Source organism: Halichoeres trimaculatus, unplaced genomic scaffold, assembly GCF_033239565.1.
Source record: "Halichoeres trimaculatus isolate MK-OKI-2021-1 unplaced genomic scaffold, fHalTri1.1 fHalTri1_scaffold_18, whole genome shotgun sequence".
In the NCBI taxonomy this organism is placed as follows: domain Eukaryota; kingdom Metazoa; phylum Chordata; class Actinopteri; order Labriformes; family Labridae; genus Halichoeres; species Halichoeres trimaculatus.
In genome coordinates, this window is record NW_027437196.1 from 25,082,758 (window position 1) to 25,105,006 (window position 22,249).

General features: G+C 39.8%; 1 protein-coding gene across 1 annotated transcript in view; it reads left to right on the top strand.

The window, feature by feature from the left end:
• Positions 1-22,249, top strand: part of waca (WW domain containing adaptor with coiled-coil a) — a 39,396-nt gene that overhangs the window by 11,395 nt on the left and 5,752 nt on the right. Inside the window, exons 4-10 of the mRNA XM_074693726.1 lie at positions 3,829-3,911; positions 7,811-7,926; positions 8,037-8,152; positions 14,848-15,093; positions 19,395-19,517; positions 19,698-19,846; positions 21,013-21,137. Of these exons, the coding sequence (XP_074549827.1) occupies positions 3,829-3,911; positions 7,811-7,926; positions 8,037-8,152; positions 14,848-15,093; positions 19,395-19,517; positions 19,698-19,846; positions 21,013-21,137 (958 nt within the window). The remainder of the gene's footprint in view (positions 1-3,828; positions 3,912-7,810; positions 7,927-8,036; positions 8,153-14,847; positions 15,094-19,394; positions 19,518-19,697; positions 19,847-21,012; positions 21,138-22,249) is intronic.

The following is a 22,249-nucleotide window of genomic DNA, read 5'->3' on the forward strand; positions in this document are numbered from 1 at the left end:
TTTTTCATAATTTACTTATCAAAGTGTATCTTTGTTCTGCATTTAAACTTAAAAACCAGCTTTACCAGCAGACTTCATGCTGTGGATTCCTTCTGTGTCATGTAGTTTGAGCCCCAAAGCATTTTGAAGATGTTACAAATGTCAGGATAAGCTGAAGTACCTTCACTTCTTTCATTAAATAACAGCAGAGCTGAAGAGACAGGATGAGAACAGGCGGGTTCAGTCTTGCCTTGGGTTTGCTGTGCTTGTATTACCTGTTCTGGTGCTGGTATTGAGTTCGGATCAGAACACAGGTTTGTACTGGCACAGACTATTTTATACTGGATAATGTTTTTTTTAACATAGAGAGGAAAGTTTAAGTTTCCTACTAAAGAAGGTACAGTGTTTTTTCTAGACGTAATTCTGTTCTGTCCTTGTAGTAGCTTTACATGATTTACAGCCCCCCAAAAAAACTTTTTTTTTCTCACTCTGATGTTTTAAGCCTGTTTCTACCAAGCAGTCCAGTTTAGATTAGAACAGTTTGGCACGGTTTGGATTGGTTAGGCCTGGTCCTGTTTGAGTTTCTACAGCCTGCTGTGTCCCCTCATGATAGGCGATGTGTAAGCTAGATACCAATAGCTGCATCAGTTATATAATGGCGTGAAGCCGTAGGCAGCCCAACACAGTGTACCCTACTAATAAATCGAATGAATAAGAAAAACCCAACACAGTAAACAAAGTAAATATGGGCGACATCCAGCAATTCGTCTTCTTTGTGATTGATATGTGATTCTTTTGACAAAGCGCAATGAAGTTTAGTTTCAGAGAAGACTGTGAAAGACTGTTCTTTCGACCAATCAACGTTCTGCACTGTTGTAGCTCCACCCTCCAAGATCAGATCAATTCATCTGAAAAAGCTAAAACGCAGTGAAAAAAAATCTGTTTTTACACAGAAATGCTGAGGGACTGAAAACGCTGTACTAAGCATTAGAGGTGTAATGATCCATCGATAAAGATCAATACATCCATTGGTTAAGCAATGATCCAATCACATCAATGGAAAGTCGAAACATCGATCAACATCGTGATCTTCAATGTACGCCTTTATTTTGAAATCCCGACCGTACACGCATGTGCGTTTCCGGCCAACCGCAAGTCGTTCTGAAGTTTCCTCTCAAGCATCACGCACTCAGCGTATGAGACACACATTTGAACCTTTTCACTCTCTGACAGGCCACGCCTGATATTTCTCCTGCTGTAAAATTTATGGTTTAGCGCCCACTGAGTCACATTTTTGGTTTGATAGAAAGTGGTCAAATGTTGGAGGCCAATAATAAAGTTTATGTAATCAGTAGTTTTTAAATATAGTGTTGCATCATTACTTGATATAATAATCAAACATTACAGTATAATAGTAAGACCCATAAGGTAATTGTGGGGGTAAATAAGCACCTTACCTGAATTTAACCAGTTTTAATTTTAAAACATAATTAGATCATACAGATGGCTATAATCCTCCACAAACTGTCATACTCAAAGGTCAGCACATCGTTCCACATTTCAGTAATAAAATATCAAAATTGTTTTGTATTTCTTGAAATGTTGTTGGTGAAATGTTGCTGATTGTGTTCAGTGAGGACATAATATCGTCTTAAATCAATCGAGGGCCCCTGAATCGTATCGAATCGTATCATATCGTGACAGACTTTGTGATATTGGCAAATATCATATTGTTGTCCAAAGAATAAATATCGTATCGTATCATCATGAAACTGGTGATTTACACCCCTACTAAGCATGCAAGACCTGTACTTGCTATAACTGTCTTGTCCAGAAGTGGCTTTTGGAAGATAGCTACTGAAGAGGAGTTGGGCTGATCATCTGATGTATTGGTGAATCCTAAGTGCAGAAGTGGAGCAACAGATGTACATTTTGTATAGACAGTCAGCAGATTCAGCAGCACAAGCACAACATAGTGGTGTGTGACGATTGTAACAACGGTACTGTAGGAATGTTGTACGCAATAGCCTGAAGCTGAGCGTGGCTAAAACGCAAAAAAAAACTTTTGTGTCAACCTATAACTGTTGTGTAAACAGCCCCTTAGTCTGGCACCCAAGGTCCTTAGAAGTGGGGCGGCTCGTCTCGGTTATTTGGGGATTAGTCCCAGGAATAGTCAGTAAAAAAATGCCGTAAAATGCGTACTATGCCAAGACGAACCAAACTAAACCACTTGGTGGAAACGGGGCTTTGGTAGACCTTTATTTTCAGCCTCTGTCTGCTGTCTCTTTAAGGCTCCCTGCTCCACAAACCCCCATCCCTCTGATTGGCCAGCCCTCTAGAGGACTGTCACAGGCATAGCAATGGGCAGACTTTGGTGTTTGAAGCCTGCTTCTTCACCAGTTAGGAGACCCCTGACCTTGTCATTTCAGCAAGTCTTGTTAAGAGCTCATGCTATTTTTAGACAGACAGTTTTTATCAGTTTACTGACTTATTGAAAGATTTCTACAACAAATCAACACTAAGAGGTTTAAAAATCTGCACGTTTATTATAAACACCCAGAATTGTTCTGTTTAATATATATATAATATGTCTCACTAAGAACAAGTTTTTTCCTGCCGTTTAACGTTAGTTGTATACCTGCTTGATGCTCAGCTGTGGTTATGGTGGTAGGGTTGTTGTTCCTGATCGTGAAGGTTTCCAGTTCAGCAAGGCAAACAAACTGATTACACTGATTGTTTTTCATTAGTTTTGAGAGTTTAATAACGTCAGAGGCTCATTAGTTCTGCTTCACTCCCACTGTCACCATGAAATTAAAAAACAGAAGTAAATACAGTGTCATTAATGCCGTGTGTCATGACTCTGACTCTGTTAATTAATCTGAAACAACTGGTGCTGTTTATTTAATGCAGCCACAATAGCAGACTGAGATGCATATGTTGAGGAAGCTTGTAGCAGGGCTCACCCACCATATGTTTACATTTCCTCTTCTGTGAAACACCACATGGCTGAATCAGAGAGATGAGCAAGTTTTCTTCTTTGGCACAATCTGGAAGCAGAAACTTCAGGTTTTTTCCCCAACTGATCAGATGTGAACCAAGATATTTTTTTAACATGTCAACTCTGTGAATGTCACACATCACATTTCAAACAGTGGTCCAGGTTTAACCCTGAAGTGGTGTACATCAGTTGCTGTAATTTCTGGAAATGTCAAACCAACACGCATGTGTTCCCTGTAACCCATATTTTACCAACTTGCATTTCCAAGATGTTAGGATTCTTCAGTATGCATTGGCAGGCTAATGTGATGCTACTGCTGGAATATTTTTGGCTCAAGCTCACTTTGCAAAAATGTTCTTCCATGCTGCTGCTCTCTTTTTTTTTCTTCTCTGCCCTATTTTTGATCAGTTAGAGAGCTATTGCCAGACTTCAGGCTTGTTTGTTGCATTTGAAGACATGAGAGTTGGATCCATAAAACTTTTTCTTTTCTCTTTTTGAAGCTACAATTTACCAGGAACACATTTCACTTTGTACCATCACATAGTTTTTGTCCAATACTGTATGAGCCCTAGCTAAAGGCTTTTTATTCTCTATTGGAGAGTTTAGTGTTGCTTTAGAAATGGGGTTATGGCTCTTTGTATTATATTGCTGAGCATGTGTTTAAAAGTTTTAGACATCTAATATATGTGACCACTTTTCCTTTTCCCCTGTCAACAGTGAGGCTAAATCAAACCTCGGCCGTGTGTCGTTTGTTGTAGCTCTCACTCGAACTTCATCATGTCTGTGAACTTGGCACGCTGGAGTTATTGGCTATCGCTGATTGTTTTCCCTCTTCTTGTGTTTTGTTGCAGGGACCAGTTATTCTCCACAGGAAAATTCTCACAACCACAGTTCCCTTCATAGCTCCAACTCACATTCGAAGACCTCAGACACAGTAAGTATAACTTCTGCTTCAACACGGGGGCAGATGATGAACTAAACATCATTTTTCCACCACTGCATGCTCAGATGTTTCTCAACAGTTGCTGGTCTTCTGTAGATTCAGTTTTCAGCTCAAGTTTTGTTGAGTTCTCTTAAGTTGGAAAAGAAACCAACCACACTAATAATATACAACCAAAATATTATTTGACTGCCTAAATGGATCAAACTGTTGAAACTGGTCTGGATGCAGTGGCAGTGGTGGAACCTCTTGTGGAGTATCAGTGAGCCAGATACATCCAATCGAGTGATTGTTTTTACCACCGCCAAGTCCTGTTATTAACCATGATTGATAACAGAACCATAAGCATTGCTACAAAGATACACTTCCCAAAGTTCTATGTTCTCTTTCCTTTTTTTCTACCAGAAACTAAATATTTTCTCTTTAGGGTCACTAGACTGTATCAGGTAGTTCTGCAGTGAAGTGAAGCCTCTACTGTTTTAGGGTTTAAGCTGCTACATAAGCTGGAAGAGACAGCAGAAGTCAATATTTCAGTTTCACCCAAAAACAACTGAAAAGGAATCTTCCTTGAAGATAGTTGGAAGTGTCATTTGTTTTCTAGTCATATCACCAGTTCCCCGTTCTGGTATATTCTCGTTTTTTTTGTGCACTGAGAGCTGAAGGGACTGGATCAGCCATGGTTGTTTTGGAGTATGACCTGATAAATGTTGACCAGCCGTTGGACATGCTAGAATTTTCTCAAAGAAGAAAAGGTGAAAGAGACTGGAGAAGATGGAACATAGGGCCTCTGAATGCAGGGGAGGATTGCTGCAATATCTCAGTTGTTGTTAATGCAGAAATAGAATATTACACAGGGGGCCAGTCATGGGGCTGATGGTCTCCGTTGTTTTGAAGAGCAGTTACATTTTTGAGGATGAACGAGGCAGGAAGTGTATGCAAACTTCTGCTTTGGTACAGGGCTACACAAACCTACAGAGAACAGAAGAATAAATTCTGCTTCAGTTTTTGCCTAATTCTTCTTCCTGAGCTTTAGTGGTTCACTACATCTTGTAGATGTCTGAGGGGGACTAAGATTTCTTAGTCAGCTGCTAATTCCACAGAACTGTGCTAGGTTTTATACCAAGAGAAAAGAAGATGAAAAATGGAGAGGCAAATTTTGTTCATCTTGTCTTTGAATGATTGGTGTTGACCCATGGATGTTATCAGCTGAGCTAGCAACTTACATTACTCCAAAACTAGAGGTGTCCCAGTCCGATATTGACATCGGATATTGGTCCAATATCAGCAAAAAAACAAGTATCGGTATCGTATCGGAATGTATCTAAAATCTCCGATATAAGCAGTTTCTGTTACCCATTGGTTAATAATAAATGGGTCAGTTTTTCCTCATACCTACTGTTGCTGACTACGGTTCTTTGTTTGAATTATATCACTTAATCAAGCCTTTTCTAGCATGACAGACATACTACAGAATAAGTTATAAAAGTATGCATGTTTAATGCTGATATCGTATTGCATAAATATCGGTATCGGCCAATACTCAATGCTGCAGTATCGGTATCGTATCGGAAGTGAAAATGTAATATCGGGACATCCCTATCCAAAACTCAAGTGTTCGAGAAAGGATGTGTGTTACGAATGTTAGGGTGAACCGATTTCATTATAAAAGATGCTTTAAAAGGTCATAGTTGACTCATCGTAGAGGTTTAACCTTCACAAGGTGTTTCTTATTTGGGCAACTCGCAAATGCAAACAGAGTGACACCTGTGTGAGTTATTCTGTCATTCAGAAGTTTGAGAATGTTGCCATTACCAGGATTACAAGATCAGAATCTGATGATGACACTGTCATTTTATCCAACTGTCATGGCACTACAGTGATGTAGTGACTGTTTTGTACTAAAAAGGGAAAAGGCACAGACAATATTTCAAAAGATGGATTAAAAAAATCCAGAGTGGATAGACCATCGGGGATCGTTTATACAGGACAGTTGTCACTTTTTCTAATGCTAGCAAGGAATTAAGAATTCAGTTCATGTCATTGATAGCCTCCATAGTCCTCCAATACAAAGTAATGCCAGACTCCATCACCTTCAGTTTATTCTAGTTTTCGGTTTAATCCGAGATTGTTTCCATATTCACATTTGCTTTGTCTGTCTGTCTGTCTCAATCTCTCCGACACTGTCTAATTGTAAATACAGTATGTTTGAAGACTAATTCATTATTCATCAATTCTTGGTTACAGAGAGTCAGTGAGTTATCAAAAAGCTCTGACATACACAAGTAATATTGAAGAACACGTACTGATAATAACAGGATGAAAACAAAGTAGAAACTCATTCTTGCCAAAAAATTTTCTCTGACGCAGGGAGACACTGAGGTGAGAGCTCATAACAGATTAATTGGCAACAATCAGGTCATGTAAACAAACCTTGACATGTAAATAACTGCATACCAGACAGAGAATGGTATTTAATTGGCAGCTAATCTCAAAGTTTTCCAAACTCAGGTCGACTCATGTCAAAATCTTTTAATTTACTAGTCTGTAAAATAGGATTGCAGTACATCTGAATGAGTGTACTTCCCTTTGCCTTTCCAAAGCAAAAGACAAACATGAATGATGACACTTCAAGTCTTAATGTGAAATTTGACATCCTGGAAGGACCAGACATTAATCAAACAATGAAATAAGAATATTCCAGATGACGGCCCCCAAAATATGTGGAAAATCAAAGGCAGAATAGTCAGTATAATGATTATTTCTCAGATCATAAACATTCCCAACAAAGAGCAAAGAGAGCAAGTTTTTGCAAGCTGCCGAAAGAGTGTTTAAATCAAAGACTGGAGTTGTTAATCTACTATTACCTGATTCTTTTGGTGTTTTGTGTCATTTGTGCAACAAGAGTTAGATATTGAATTAAAATAATCTTTAAAATGACAAAAATCAAACACAAATTGAATGACCATATTCTACCAAAACACAGTTTAATGAAGTTTGATCTGTCAAAGAAGTGTGTGAACAGCATTTTTTGCTTTAAAAACAGAGGGTGGGTGTTTCTCTGTGATGAAAAAATATCTTCTCTAGAGGTTTCCTCTAAAGTTTAAATAAAAGTAAGACATCAGAGCCATCCAGAGGTTAAAACAAGCTCTTGATCTGGATCTATGTCAGGTTATTCCCCAAGTATATCACACAAAAGTCAGTATTCTCCTTTAGTGTTTTTTTTTTCTACACCTCTCTTTCCAAATTCACAAATAAATCATGTTAGCACCTGTTCTTGCTGTAATTAGCTGGGTTTAATACAGCACAAGCACTGTTAATAAGTTAGAGCGAAAAAGCAAAATTACCTTTTAATGCTTTGGTTCAAACAAATGCAAATGTCAAAGCCTGATGATCAATGACTGTATGTATCTATTAAACCATTATGTGCAGTATGAACTTCTGGTAAAGGTGTTTGATAACCTGTAGAAAAGCTGTGGCAGCACATAGTGGCATTAGTTTGTCTTCAGTGATGGATGAATTCTAATAATTTTGTCGTATTTGCTCCGTTTTTATTACACGGACACGATAAAGCAAAGAGGAGCCCTGTGATAAAGAATTGTTGGATTGCAAAGTGGAAGCTGTTTTCTTGTCACACCAGAATCACCACAACAGACCTCTTTCACCTTGGTTACCTCAACAATCTGGAGCTCCCTCTGAAATAAGCCCTCCTCCCACTTAAGGCGCTTGTGTGAAAACAAGCCAGCTGTAGCAGTCTGCCATCCCCAACATCTTTTGTACATTTCAGATTACATTTCAGGCTCTTGCATCAGACCCCCTCCACACACACTCGCACTTTGGTCTCTGGCTGACCTCGTGTCCCACAATAGTCTGTTTCTGTGTGTTTTTTCCCTCAGCCGTATGAACCTGGTGACGACTGGTCAGAGCACATCAGCTCATCTGGAAAGAAATACTATTACAACTGCAGGACGGAGGTGTCCCAGTGGGAGAAGCCCAAAGAATGGCTTGAAAGGTAGCAACAATTCTTTGATTAAAAACACACGCTGTATCTGGGTCTGTCACAAGTAGGGCAGGTGAGAAACTTACCTAACGTGTGTTTATGTGTATTCTTGTGTTTCACAGAGAGCAGAGGCAAAAAGAAGCAACAAAGACGGCAGTCGTCAATAGTTTCCCCAAAGACAGGGACTACAGACGGGAGGCAATGCAAGCATCGGCAGCCCCTGGCTTCACCAGTTCAAGTAAGTGTGACGCACGATGTTGCAACACGTTCTCCTTAAGACTCTGCTGAAACTGATCTTAATGTATGGCACGGCTGTATCTTCATGACTCCTTGCTGGTGACAGCTGTGACAGGAGGCCTGTCTGTGGGTCTCATTCCTGTGAGCATGGTAGAAGAAAACCCTGAGGGGGTGTTCAAAACGTGTCACAAGCGTCCACTTAGACTCAGGGATGAACTGACTCCAGTTTGATGATAAAGATCTACCAATCCTCTGAAAGTCTGCTTTAGTCCTGGTGAACAGGATATCTTGGCACTGCTTGTAAGAGCTTCAATCAAATCTGCTTCATGTTTTATCTTTCTGAGACTGCAAACAGTCGTGCCCTACCTGTGGCACACCTGTTTGTTCTGGTGCCAGGAGAAGAAGTGAACATGTTTTTAAAGAGTGGAGATAAAGAGAGCTCTCCTGTAGGTTATAATGCCATCTCAACCCTTCTTTCTGTTTCTTCTCTGAAAAGAATCCTGTGTAGAAATAAAGCAGCGTTACAGCTACAGTTTCACTGTCACTCAGTGTGAAAAACTGATGGATGTTGACTAAAACTCTGTGAGGGAGACAGGAAACCCTGAAGCCTTATTCCCAGCTTGTTTCTTCTTGGCTGAGCTGACCAGATTTACCAGAAGAATTCCTGTTTGTCCTTTTGGCCACAGCTACATGATTTTTGTATTTGGTTTGTCAATGAGGACTGTTGTAAAGCTAACCTTCTGCTGATGAATGCTAAGGAACATCTTACAGAGACTGAGACGATAATTAACTCAACCACGCACAATTACCCAGAATTCAAAACAAAATGCTTTGATTTTCTGATAGCCCCTTGGTTTCTTGATACAACTTCCTCAAAAATGTTTGTGCTTAAAAAATGAACACGTTTGAGGCACTAAACGTTCCATAAATCAATGTCAGTGCTACTGTTGGTTGTATGAATCAGATAAATCATTTTAAAATTCAGCTGCACAAGGTGTTTCTTCTTTGGACAACTTGCAAATGACAACAGAGTAAAATCTGTGAGTTATTCTGTCACTAGGAAGTGTGAGAATGTCGCTGTTGCCTGATTTCCATACCAGAGTTGGAGTGTTATTGTATTTACCTGTAATGATATTGTTGCTGTTTTGTATCAAAAAAGAAAAAGGCACAGACAATATTTCAAACGAAGACAAAAAAATGCAGAGTGTCTTGTTCGTGCTCTACAGGTGAGGAGTTTCTAAAGACAGTTGTGTCTTAAAATGTAAAATTTACACGTTGATCACTAAACGCAGGTAAGATCATCGGGGAGATCATTTATACAGGACCGTTTTCACTTTGCGCAACGCTAGCAAGGACTTCAGAATTTTGTTCATGTCATTGATAGACTTCATAGTTCACATTGGCTTTGTCCATCTGTCTGACTCATTCTCTCTGACTCTGTCTGATTGTAAATACAGTATGTCTGAGGACTAATTGATTATCCTGCACACTCAATTCTTGATTACAGAAAGTCAGCCAATAAATAAAAAGCTCTGACATACTTAGGTTTACTTAAAGAGCACGTATTGATAAGAGAGTAAAAACAAAGTAGAAAATCATTCTTGCCAATTTCTCTGACGTAGGGAGACACAGGTGAGAGCTCATAACAGACTAATTATCAACATTAAGGTTAACCATTATTAAATAGTCATTTTTAAGCATGAACTGCTGATTTCAACTAGGGCTGCAGCTATCAAATATTTTAGTATTCGAGTATCTACTGACAATCCTATTGATTAATCGAGTAATCGGATAAAATACATTTTTGTTTAGTTAAGAGCAGTTATTTTTCAAATGAAGATTTTTCTCTTTAAGAAATAGAATTTTCTGATACAGCATGTCAATAAGAGCACTTGCTTTGGTAGCTCCAAAATTTGTAAACACACTTTGACACATTTTTTGTGCCTTGTACATCTCATCAAATGTTGCGGACCCAAATGGCACCCGTTTCGTAGAATGACCCATTAGTCTCCAAACTCCAGAAAAGAAACTAGATTTGTTGCTAGTTGCTATTTTGCATAAGAGGTAGCTTGAGGGGTTTGAAAACTCTCTTAATATGGCCTCAGCTCTATTTAAAATACCATTCTTTGATCTTTTTAAAAATTAAACGATTCCTCGAGGCGGAGAAAATTACTCAAGGTTTTTTTTGTAATCGAGTACCTCGAATCATTCAAGGAATCGTTTCAGCTCTAATTTTAACCTGGTTGGACTGTTAGACTGCCTGGGCATGCTAAATTAGTCACGTGAGCTAAAAAATGTCATGCTAAATCTTGGTGTAAAACTAAAACCTGCCTTGTCCTCTCAGTAATATCCACCTAGTACCACATGAGTCTTCATGCAAGAGTGAAGCAGAGTGAAGTAACCCTGTGCATGCCGAGCATTGATACAGAGTCCATCACCCATCTCAAAAATGTAAAATGTGCTTGATGATAACTGATAACTAAGGCTGTACAGAAGTATTGATGCAGCGTAGTATAACAATGCTTTTTTTCAGGGTGCTTAAAGATTTTGCCACCTGTTTACATCAGCACATTAAATGGGTTAAAATATCCTTTTCTTTACCATAAAACTTTTGTTGATGCTATTTATCTGGCTTTTCAGGCCTGCAAAAAAGAGTTATACAGATGACTTCAGTAAACCTGGTGATGAAGAAAAAGCACTGAATGTAAATATTAAGATGGATTTCAGTTGCTCTTTTAAGGAGTGGAACACATCTCCAACTCTGCACAAATGTAAGAGGAGAAGCTGGTTTTTGTTTGTATATTGCTCTGTTGGCCTCGCAGCTCCCACACAGTCACAGCACAGACAGACTGTTCAGATTCATTGGTTGACAACTACCAGTGTTTGGCTCAATGTGGTAGTTACCGTCTCATTACGATGACAATATTTGAAAAGACGTAATTTAAAGGGTATGCAAGGTTAAACATACCACCACACTGTGAGTAAAAATGAGATGAAGTGTTTGAAATTGGTCCATGTCCTATTTTGGGGGGCAATCCTCTTCATTACATTCTCTTGTTAGTATATTAAAAAATAGAAAGTTCCCAGTTTTTGGGACATCTTTGTGGATCTGGTAAACTGTCTCCATAACAAGAATAATCATGAAGTTTAAGGTCCTGATTCTGATTGTGATCACTCTGTGTTCTGGTGAATTTTACCGTAAAAGCAATTTCGACAAGGTCAGGAATTGTTACTGACATAAACGCGGCATTTGGGAAACACATTTAGTTATAAAATATTTTAAGAATTGAGCGTTCACCTTAAATCTTTCTGCATTTCCATGATGATTACAACATTAGAGCCATTGCCTGAGTGTTGAACCCTGTATGGTAAAAAGTTGAAGTCTTAAAAAGACTTAAAGTCCTAAAATAAACTTTGGGACTGTTTGCTGCTGTTTGGCATTGGCAGAGAGGAGTTATGAGGTTTTTCATGGGCTCAGCCCACACACTCAGCTGTGCTGCTCGTCTCATAAAAAACATTTTCCTGACAAATAAACAGGCTTTCCTACGGTAAAAGACCTATTTCCAAGAAGCATTGTTACAACAAAGAGGTGCTCTACATTGTCTTACTTTTGTAAGTTTTTGCCAAGTTTATTTAAAAAATATAGAGATTTTTAACTTGTAATTGTAAGTGTGAAACAAACTTTGCTTATCTAACATCATTTTTGAACTGCTGGCTGGGTAGTTGTCTCATTAAGTAATTTTTTCAGAGACGGAAATCAAGTCATTTTGGTTTCCCACTGATCAGATTGCAGAATGTTGAATTTTAAAGAGAGGAAAAAAAGCATCATTGTTATAGTTGTAATCATTTAACATGAATTTATGACAGTTAAAAATCTGTAAACCAACGTGAAACTTTGACATCAGCTCTAAGTGACACTTTTATGATAATCCAGCTCATCAGGTGTCGATGCAGAGCCACAGTTCACATGAAGTTCACCTCCTAATTATGATGTTCACTGACACTCAGCTCTCTGCAGAGCGCTTTTTGCCTGTGGCTTTTCATCCAACTTTCAGATATTCTCGGTTTCTTTGCCCTGTCCGTGCAAACTGCACCTGAGCGAGGATTACAGTGACTGTCTGTGTTTTACTTTGGTCGTTTTTTAAACCCAGGTTTCATGCAGGGTTTGAGGCGATGCCCAGCAGAGTGTTTTTCATCTAGGCTGCATGTGGTCTCAAAGTTACATGGGTTTAATCAGTGTAATGCTGTTATATTCTGGGAGTCTATTCTTCATATCTCACAATAATCTTGAGATCATTAAGCAGGTTCTTAGTTTTATCTCTTTAGTAGTTTGATAAGTGGTGTGTAAACCTCCTGCTGTGAGCTCTGATGCTCTCTGTTTCTTCAGGGCTCAGCTTTATGCAGCTGCAAAATCCTTTGTTCTGCTGGCACCAGCACTGTCGTTTGACATAGCTGTTGTCCCAAAAAGACTTCAGGCTGTCTGAGCGTGAATTTTTAGTGTCCACCCACGCTTCCAGTGCAGAATAACTATGGCTCCAACAGCCAGAGATGGCTTCTCAAAATAAAGCAGGAAGTGTTTTGACGATATGCTCCAAAATGTTTTTGGCAACCTTAAGAAGAAAGTTTATGGTTCAGGAAATACAGCAGAGCTAAGCCAGTGCTGTAGATACGCTCAAGAAAATCACTTTGGTACATCTGCGAAACCACATAAAACATGTGGGTGATAGATGGGAGAGCAGTGACCTAAAATAAAACTTAACCTCAGGTATGGCTTTGTTACTGTTGTTTTAATGAAACAAGGTTTCAAGTGAAGGAAACTCCCGTACGTCAGGGCACTCCTCATTAAAAGGACTCCTGAGCAGGAAAACCATCAATGAAGACGTCAGTCACCATGATTAACCTGTTTCTGAATACCTGTCATTCACAGAGCTAATGTTTGTCTGATTGTCTGCGTACATGAATGAATGACGCTGAAAGTTTACTGTAAAAAAACACAGCCTAGTAAGTCTTGTTTTACATTTGACTCCAGACTGTTAAAGCAGGAGCCTCTGTTCATTTGGGTTGATGATTGTACGTGAAGCAGGTGATAACATTATGAAATCACAGCATTTGAACATACAGACCAGGGCTATATGCATGCCCAGTCAATAGCAAGGTAAACAGACTGTTTGTACTCAGTGAAAAATAAATTGATTAGTGGTGTGTATGAGCCAGGTTAACGGGCCAAAAGAGCGTTAAGTTTAATGGAGGTAGACTCCGACATTACAGGTGCTAACAGCAGCATTGCAGCACCTGTTCAGCTGTTTAAAGGAGGACATCACGCAATACGTTACAGTGTGAGACTAAATATGTGAAGACAGTGGACAAACCATAGGAAAGGTGGCAATGTGTAGCCATTAGGGTTGCACAATATATTGATACTGCCTGTTTTCAAAACGTGAACAATACCATGTGTTTTAAGTATCGATACCCAAGGCATTGTTTTCGTCTGAATCAGAAACATTTTGACTCAGGCAACTTGTGAGTCTGCAGACACCGAGCTGGGTCCACTCTCCTCTCTGAGGAGTGGGCGGAGACTTGCTCTCTTTCCAAAGTGTGTGTGTTGTTCTGAAGTTAGACAGCGAACTAGTATTAGCTCCGCGTGTTGATGCTTGGTCGTTTTCAGTCCGACAAAATTAACGTGCATCTTAATTATCCGATCTCGTGCTGACTACACAGTTTGATTCTTTAAGCTGCGTGCAAAAGTACAGACGGATTTACAGACATGGCTTCGAGTTCCACCGGCCACAGCTTTTCGAGAAAGCCAGTGCACTCTGTTTGCGAAGCCGACAGTCGGGCGGCTTCGTAAACTAATACACGTTTCAAAGCCTGTATATCTAGCTTAATACTGACACTCACGGAGGAAAAACTACAAACATGATGAAACACCGGACCGTTCAGCATCCTTACCTGCTCAAAGAGCAAAGTCAAATGACTGTCAGTTACTTTGTGATAGCAAACTAGTTCACCGCTGTTTGTATTTGATACGACAAATAATCAGCATCATAAACACATGAGCTGTGGAGCACACGCAGCCCTGAGTCACAGAGCCGTGTGGTGTCGACACAGTTTAAATAAGTGACAAGTAGTTTTCTAACTTTAATGATGATAGAAACATATAGGAGACACTAAAGTGTTGCATCCGTGTAAGGGGTTATTTTACCTGCTTACAACTGTACAACAATGACTACTTTCTGGTTTTCTATTTAGTTGAATTATTCTTGAGAGTAATAAATGAGTTCAGGTTCCCTCTAGGAATTGATTCTGCATGTAATCTATAAAACTTTGTTTTTGTGTGTGTGTGTGTGTAAGAAATATTAGCACAATTAACAAATCTCCCTTAGCCCCACAGACACACAGACAGATGTCAGAAAACTCACTTGTTTGATGGGATTTTTTCAGGGGTTCCCCTTAATTATGAAGTAATGTACACCTGCGTCTCTCCCATGGTGTAATTAGTTAACTGACCGATTATTTGCAGACGTGCATGTAGCCAACGCTGAAGCCAAACGTAACGTTTCATAACAGAACATTAGGACCAATGATCCCATTTGTTTAATGACTGAACATGTATAAGGGCCCAGGTTTCTTAAAGAAAAGTTCCTGTTATGTATCTGTTGAAATTAACCCCCCCTCTTCTTTCTCCTGTCAACACAGAGTCCGCCCAGGTGGAGAAACCTGCAGCCACCCAGTCCCAGTCCTCATCCTCGGGCTCAGGGAGCTTGAACCCTTCATCAGGGCCCCCTGGATCCTCTGCCTCCACTGTGCCCGTGTCCCCAGTCCTGCAGTCCCCGGCCCCTCCTTTACTCCAGGACCCCACCCTGCTGCGACAGCTTCTCCCTGCACTTCAGACCGCCCTCCAGCTCAACAACGCCAGTGTGGACATGGCGAAAATCAACGAGGGTAAGAAAAACAGCATCGACTCTCAGCAGACGTCACATTCAGCCAGCTGCTGTGATGGTTTTTTTTTTTGGTCTTAGAGCTGAAGTATCAGGCTTAGACAGGACGTGATGAACACTCCTGTTGGCCTGAGCTCAGGGTTTTTCTCGTCCAACATGACTTTCCTGTTGTACTGTGGTTTTACTTTTGCTGTCTGGATTGAGAATGCCTCTTGAAGAGAAGTGTCTATCAGTGTTAAGGATGCTCATATGTGATGGTGGGATGAAGAGCTGTCTGTGAGGGAGAGAGATGTAGTCATTGTAGATGTAGAGAGAACAACACACACCTTTAAGGATCGTCTCTACACAACAACAGCTGCTGGGTCTGCAGCGTGAAGACTTTGCTGGGTGCAGTCTGCTTGGTTTCCAAAGCCAGACAGTATTTTAAAGTGACCGGCCTTGTGGTCGGCTTCATTCACACGGTCATTTGGTTTCCGTCTGTGATGTACATTCAAAGCGGGAGCATAACAAGTTTCCCATTGAACCTTTAGTGATAGCGAGGTTGCTTACAAAAGTAGCCGAGGGGCCAGAATCAGTCCAAGCTCTGGAACAACAGCCAAGTAGAAAAAAGAAAAAGTCATACATCGCAGAGAGTACGTTTACATCCTGACTGAGTTTTGATCAGCAGCAGAGCGTGTATCCCAGCGTCTTCGATTGTGGAGATAGAAAAAAATGAGAGAATTTGACTCAGACTCCTCAATCCCTGTGTCGTCAGGCTGTGTTTAGGTTGTTTTTGTTTATTTTTATTCATTTGCCTTATGTGAGCAGGTCTGTTCTTACTGAAACCAGCTCACATTTTACTGTAGAGGTTTTAGCCGTATTTAATGCTAGCTGATTTTATGCTGACACCTTTGCAGATCTGTGTTCAATCATTGTATAAGGTCAGCAGTTGTCTTGTGTTAATAGCTAATAATACGCGCATCAAAGGAAAAGAAAATGACTTTAGAGTTGGATGCTTACGTTATTTTACTTTGCACACAGAAAATTATTTTACAAAAACAAAACAACAACCAAAATCCTTAGCCCCCTGAAGACCTGACTTTTTTTACTGAACCAAAGCACAAAACACTGTTGGGCTTTAATCATGTGCTTTAACTTTGTAATCAGTCAATCATGTCTAAATTAGGGGGTGTAGAGTCTCACAGAGGGCTAGTTAGTTTGGTTTCTCAGTGAGGGAAAAAAACAATATCCCAGAAAAGCTAAGAGGCTGGCAGTCTCCATCTCAGAATTCAACTCATATCGACTTGATGTGAACTTTACAGAACTTTGTCCATCTGTACACTTTCTAAAAGCAGTCCTGTAAATCAGATGAGCCTGATCAGACCCCATGACAAAACATATAAAACAACTTGAGCATTAGCAACCAGTATCCTATATTTAATAAAGCTGAAACAATTCCCCGAATAATTCGAGGTATTCGATAACAAAAAATGATTGAGGAATTTTCTCTGCCTCGAGGAATCGTTCAATTTAAAAAAAATCACAGAGTGGCATTTCAAATAGAGCTGAGGCCATATTAAGAGAGTTTTCAGACCCCTCAAGCTACCTCTTTTTCAAAACAGCGACTAGCAACAAATCTAGCTTCTTTTCTGGAGTTTGGAGACTGATAAGAAAGCATGTATTGATCTGCATCAGCTGCTTGTATCTCATATCTCATCAGATTGCACCGAACTTGGAATTTATCACCAAAAGTCAATTGATTTTACACTTGCTTGAAACAAATTTTCATTTGAAAAATAACTGCTCTTTAACTTAACAAAAATGTGTTTTATCCGATTACTTGATTAATCTATGTATTTTTGAGTAGAATACTAGAATACTAAAATATTCGATAGCTGCAGCCCTAATATTTAATAGCTACAACACAGAGAAGTCTTTGGTTATCACAACACCTAGAGTCTGTTCCGTCACAGAAAATGATGATGTCTAGATTTATTTAGCAGGATAACCCTCGAGATGCATCATCTTGTTTTGCAGTGAGACTTTTCGGTGGCTTCAGGCTTTTTTAACTCAAGTTTAGGACTTACAGAAACTATCAAATTATTTGAAAAAAATGATTTTAAAAAATTAATTAAATATTCAGTTAAATTGATGCTTCAGACACAAAATATTTGTCCTCATCCACAGTGTGCAGGCAGGATGTCCTGATCCTGATCTCAGAATTAGATTGAGGTGAATTTTGTCATTTTCTAACTGATGATGTGCAATAGCCAGTTTTCTCATTTTGATCATTCACGATGGCTGTCATTGCCCACTATCTGCTGCCCAGATTGTCAGTAAAACTGAGCGCTCTGAGTTCACTCAACCTTGTAAAAGTGATGATGAAAAAAATAAAATAAGATGTGAAACGGCAGCCAAGTTTCGCTGTATTACAGAACAGGTGTGCACAACCAGACATTACAGCAACAACACCTGCTTTACAGCATCCTACAGTAACTCCAGGAACATACGGTTTAAAAAGGCGAAAGCAAACCAACACGAGTCAGTCTATTAGCTTAGCATTAGCAACTCTGTGGCTAAAATGTTAGCAGAGTGGAGATAGATCAAACTAGAAAACAGTCAAATACGCACATTTCTGAACCATGATCTTTTCACAAGGGATGCATTAATACCGATCCTGGTATCAGTGTATCTGTGCCCCTCAAAGCTGTATTGGTTGGGAAGGGGCAGGTCCAGCCAACCAGCTCTCTGCCTTTTTTTTTTTTTACCAGTGCTCTTGGCTACTTGATTTTTAATGTTACCTCTGATGCACTTTCTTAGTTTTTTGTTGCTAGTCTACAGGGTATAAAAGTTTATTCAATAAAATTTCTGTACATTTTTGTAGAGATAGACCAATATAGATTTTTTAAACTCTAAAAAACTCTAACACTTAAATGCATTCAAATGCCTTCAAGCATATGTTAAACAGCTCCCAGGCTTAGCAGCATGTTTTATAAAGTTAAATGAAAACATAAAAAAAAATATCTAAAGTTTTCTACAGTAAATGAAGATTTCCAAAATTTCAATGCTACTGCAATAACTGTAATAACTGCACCGCTGATTGGCTGTTACCTGAGCCATGGCTCTGCTTATAACCAATCAGATGGTACCTGTGGGTTGGACACTGCTGGGGATTGAGTAGTGACTGCAGACAGCGGAGCAGCTGCATCAGAGATGCAACAACGTAGTTTTAAATTTTCTTATCGGCTGTCGGATTTTTAAAAAAGGGGCGATGCTGATATGCCTCAAAACGCCAAATATCTGCCCCGATAATCGGCTCGGCCAATAATCAGTCTATCCCTACATTTTGGTCTCTTACCCAAAATATTACCAGTTTTGCACCACAGGAGGGCATGCAGGTTTTTTCTTTAACACTGGTATCAGATTGGTATCAGTCCATACCCAAAGCCCAGGTATTAGTATAAGTACTTCTCACAAGGCATTCAGTACGACCAAAATATCTTAAAACAACATGCAGCTTAGTTCACTTGTGGAGGAAAGGCTGTATGGCTGTTTCTGGGCTTTGAAAGAATGGATAAATATCCTCAGAGAAAGAACTAGTGCGTCCAAAAAGCTCTGAGAAGAAGATGGGACACAGGTTTATGCCATCTCCGTTATCCACGGTATGTCCTGCCGTTCAGACACTGGTGATTTTATGCAAACGTGCTGGTTTAAACATGATGTGATCAGTTTGACAATAAATGTTTGTCTTGTGTTTCTGCTGAGGCTCGCAGCACACTGGATTGATTTCTTTACCTTCCAGTTTGGGACAATTCAGTGATAAGTGTCTAATTTTTTTCTTTATTTGATATATACATCCATAGTCATAGTGTTAAATACTAAATAAAATCAGATCAGGATCAGAGGGAAAATGCTGATCATTGGACATCTGTAAAGTGCAGCTGTACTTCAAACTTTGGTATTAGACCTACTTAAACTTAAACATACTCATTCTTCATCTTTTTCTTATGTAATACACAGCCCAGAAAGCTCCCATCAATGCATTTCACACTATAAAGGAGTCTATGAAATATCGAAGGTGCTTCTGTTAATATTTAGCAAAAGAACTGAAAGACATGATGATGTTCGTCTCAAATTTTCATGGTGAAAGAAACAGCATATGAACATGGAAGTGTTTGTTTCTACTCTTATAAGTAATGAGTTACTGTTTAGGAGCTGAAAATGTTGACATGGATCATGTCACTAAATTTGACTCATATTCTGAGCCCACTGACCTTGTACATCAGCATTTACACTCACTTATTGTGTCTTTGTGTTTCTCTCCAGTTCTCACAGCTGCTGTCACACAAGCTTCATTACAGTCGATGCTCCACAAGATCCTCACTGCCGGACCGTCGGCATTTAATATCACTACTATCCTCTCTCAAGCTGCTCAACTTTCCAACCAAGGTAAACAGAATCATCGCACCATCATGTCTGTTTCCCTCTGTGTTCACATATAACTGGATCCAGTGCTTTCTCTACTCCACATTCAGCTCTGAACGATGTTTCTATCACCCAGAAAATTTCACCTGTACAAAATGAAGCGTGGTCTCTGAGATTGTCTTTTTGTTTCTGTCTCTGGAGCAGCTCAGCAATCGAACCAGTCACCCATGTCGTTAACATCGGACGCCTCATCGCCCAGGTCTTACGTTTCCCCGAGGATCAGCACGCCGCAGACGAACGCTGGCCCCCTCAAACCCCTCCTCAGCACGCAGCCCATCATCTCCCAGCACAAGGTAAGTCAGAAAGTTTTACTCTGTGCGCCCAAAGAGGAGAGTGAGCGGCCAGCTGAGGGGAATTCTGGACAAGAGTTCACTGGAAACAATGTGTCCATGGAAAGAAACGACTACTGGCAAATACAAACCAAAAGTATTTCCAGTCAAGACTTTTTGTTTTTTCACAAAGCAAAATTTCAACAAGAAGACTAAAATCTTACCTCCAAAGATTTTAACTCCAACGGGCAACATTTCTTCTCATCAACCACATCTTGAACTCCGCTGGTGCTCAGCACTTTTTGTTTCTGTCCTGAAGTGTGCCGATGATGTGAAAGCTGTGACTAATTGAAAGTTTACACAGAGTAATAAACTATAACTGGGCTCTGGATCAAATCGAGGATTTCCTCTGTTAAAAGTTTCATCCTGCTGATGATGCAATGATTCAGTCAGACACATTAGTGAAGTAGTGTTTGGCAAAACGTGGATTCAGTAGTAAATAGTTTACACATTATGAAGTTAGGGGAATAGTCAAAAGGAGTCTGTGTCAAGTGATTTTATGCAAACGTGCTGAAAAATATGAGGCAAGATTCAAACACTGACTGTGAGGAGGAGTTGGAGTGCAGGCAGATTGTTTTGGTTCTCTTAATCTCCAGTCAGATATCAACTAGCTCCTGAAGAATGTCGGCCACTGTGAGTTTGAACTGGGAAAAAGATGCCTTACATGTTGCTCAATGGAGAAGTTCACTTAAACTCCTTTAGATTTCAATGTGACAACCTTAACTGTTTCATTTAACTTTATTTGGTCATTTTTATTTGACCAAAGCCTCAGTGATGTTTGGAAAAGCAGCTGAATTTGTAGCCATGAAAGTTTTTAAACAGGTGGAATTACCAGCGTAAAGTATCTTTCCTCTGGTTTGTCCAGTCTGTGCGTCCTGTAGACTCCTGTTTCCATTTTTCTTCCACCAAGTATAAAAGTGGCACCACTATAAGAGACACTGCTTAGTTTAGGACTTCATGAAAAAGGTGTTACTGCGTGAGGATGTAGCTCTTCTAGCACCATGTTTTCACAATCCCACCAGCTACGGCACGTTGTTGTGGCAGAATTCTGTTAATTTTAGAAAGCGTAAGCTTGTGTTTTGGATCATCCAGCAGGACTGGCTCTGAGTCTGTCTAATCTCTGTGTTTAGGTGAGCACGCCATCGGTGAAGCAGACATCTCTTCCCCAGCCCACCTCCCAGCAGCCCCTCGCCAGCGATAAGCAGCACAGTCACGATGCCACCGCGGCTTCTCCACGCACCCTCCAGCGCCAAGGGTACGTACCAAACTGTGCTTCAGCTGAGCATATACTCCACAGACGGTCGTTTGTAGGTCATGAATAGTCTGCTTTTATATCGTGGATCATATTCTAGATGCTGTTTACAGCTGAGAGCACTGAGGTGGAGATAATTCAACAAACATGTCAGCTCATTCATATCAACTCTTGAATGATTTTACCTCCAGAACAGAGGTAAACGGTGCGTTGTGTTGTGTTGTGGCACCATCTGCTGGCCGGTCATGGAACATTAATTGATGACTCAACTGGATCTATTCACTTCGTTGATGTCACTTTTTCCAAAACTGAGGTTATTTTTTCAGTGATATTCATAACTTGAGTGTGAAATATATAGAGATTTATGCATATGACCTTTTTTTCTCCACACAGCTTTTGAAGATGTTTTGATGAAAGTTTAACCATAGGTTTTGAGTTTAGTACAGACCCTTTAGTGTTTGTTTTGTTTTGTGAACGGTCATGGGCTCAGGAGAAAAGAGGAGGAGGAGGAACATCAGTCAGGAGTCACCTGTTGAGGTTAATGTCAGAGTCAGCTCCAGGTTGAGGTTAACTGTTAGTCCAGGCTGTAGCAACAACAAAAATATTTATTTTCTGTAAATGTTTGCGATTCACATATCGTCAGTAAGGACCAGTGTTGCCTGGACTCCAGATTTATACCCCCTGGTTTCATCTTACATCGTGTTCAAATTCGTGTTTTTTTATTTCTTCATCTTTCATCTACTTTAACACAAACTTGCTCTAACTTAGACATGTAGTTTACTCCATTGTTAACTTGGGCTATGCTAAGCCAAGTTTCCGATCAATCATCAAACTTCTTTTGAGTTCACAGCAATATTTCATGGCACTGAGCATATGTGGCTGGTGACACAGCTGCAGCTACATGTGTTGTGCTGGTGTGTGTTTCTTTTTTTAACTCTTTTCCCACCAGAATATTAGCAATAAGTTGCCAGCCAGCCTTTGTGACCATTCCCACTAATCTTAATCTAAACTAAAAGCTACTGAAAATGTTATAAGCGTTACGAACACTAAATACATCAAATGAAAGAAGTAACTTTAATCTTTTAAACACAAAAAAGTTATTGTATTCTATTTTC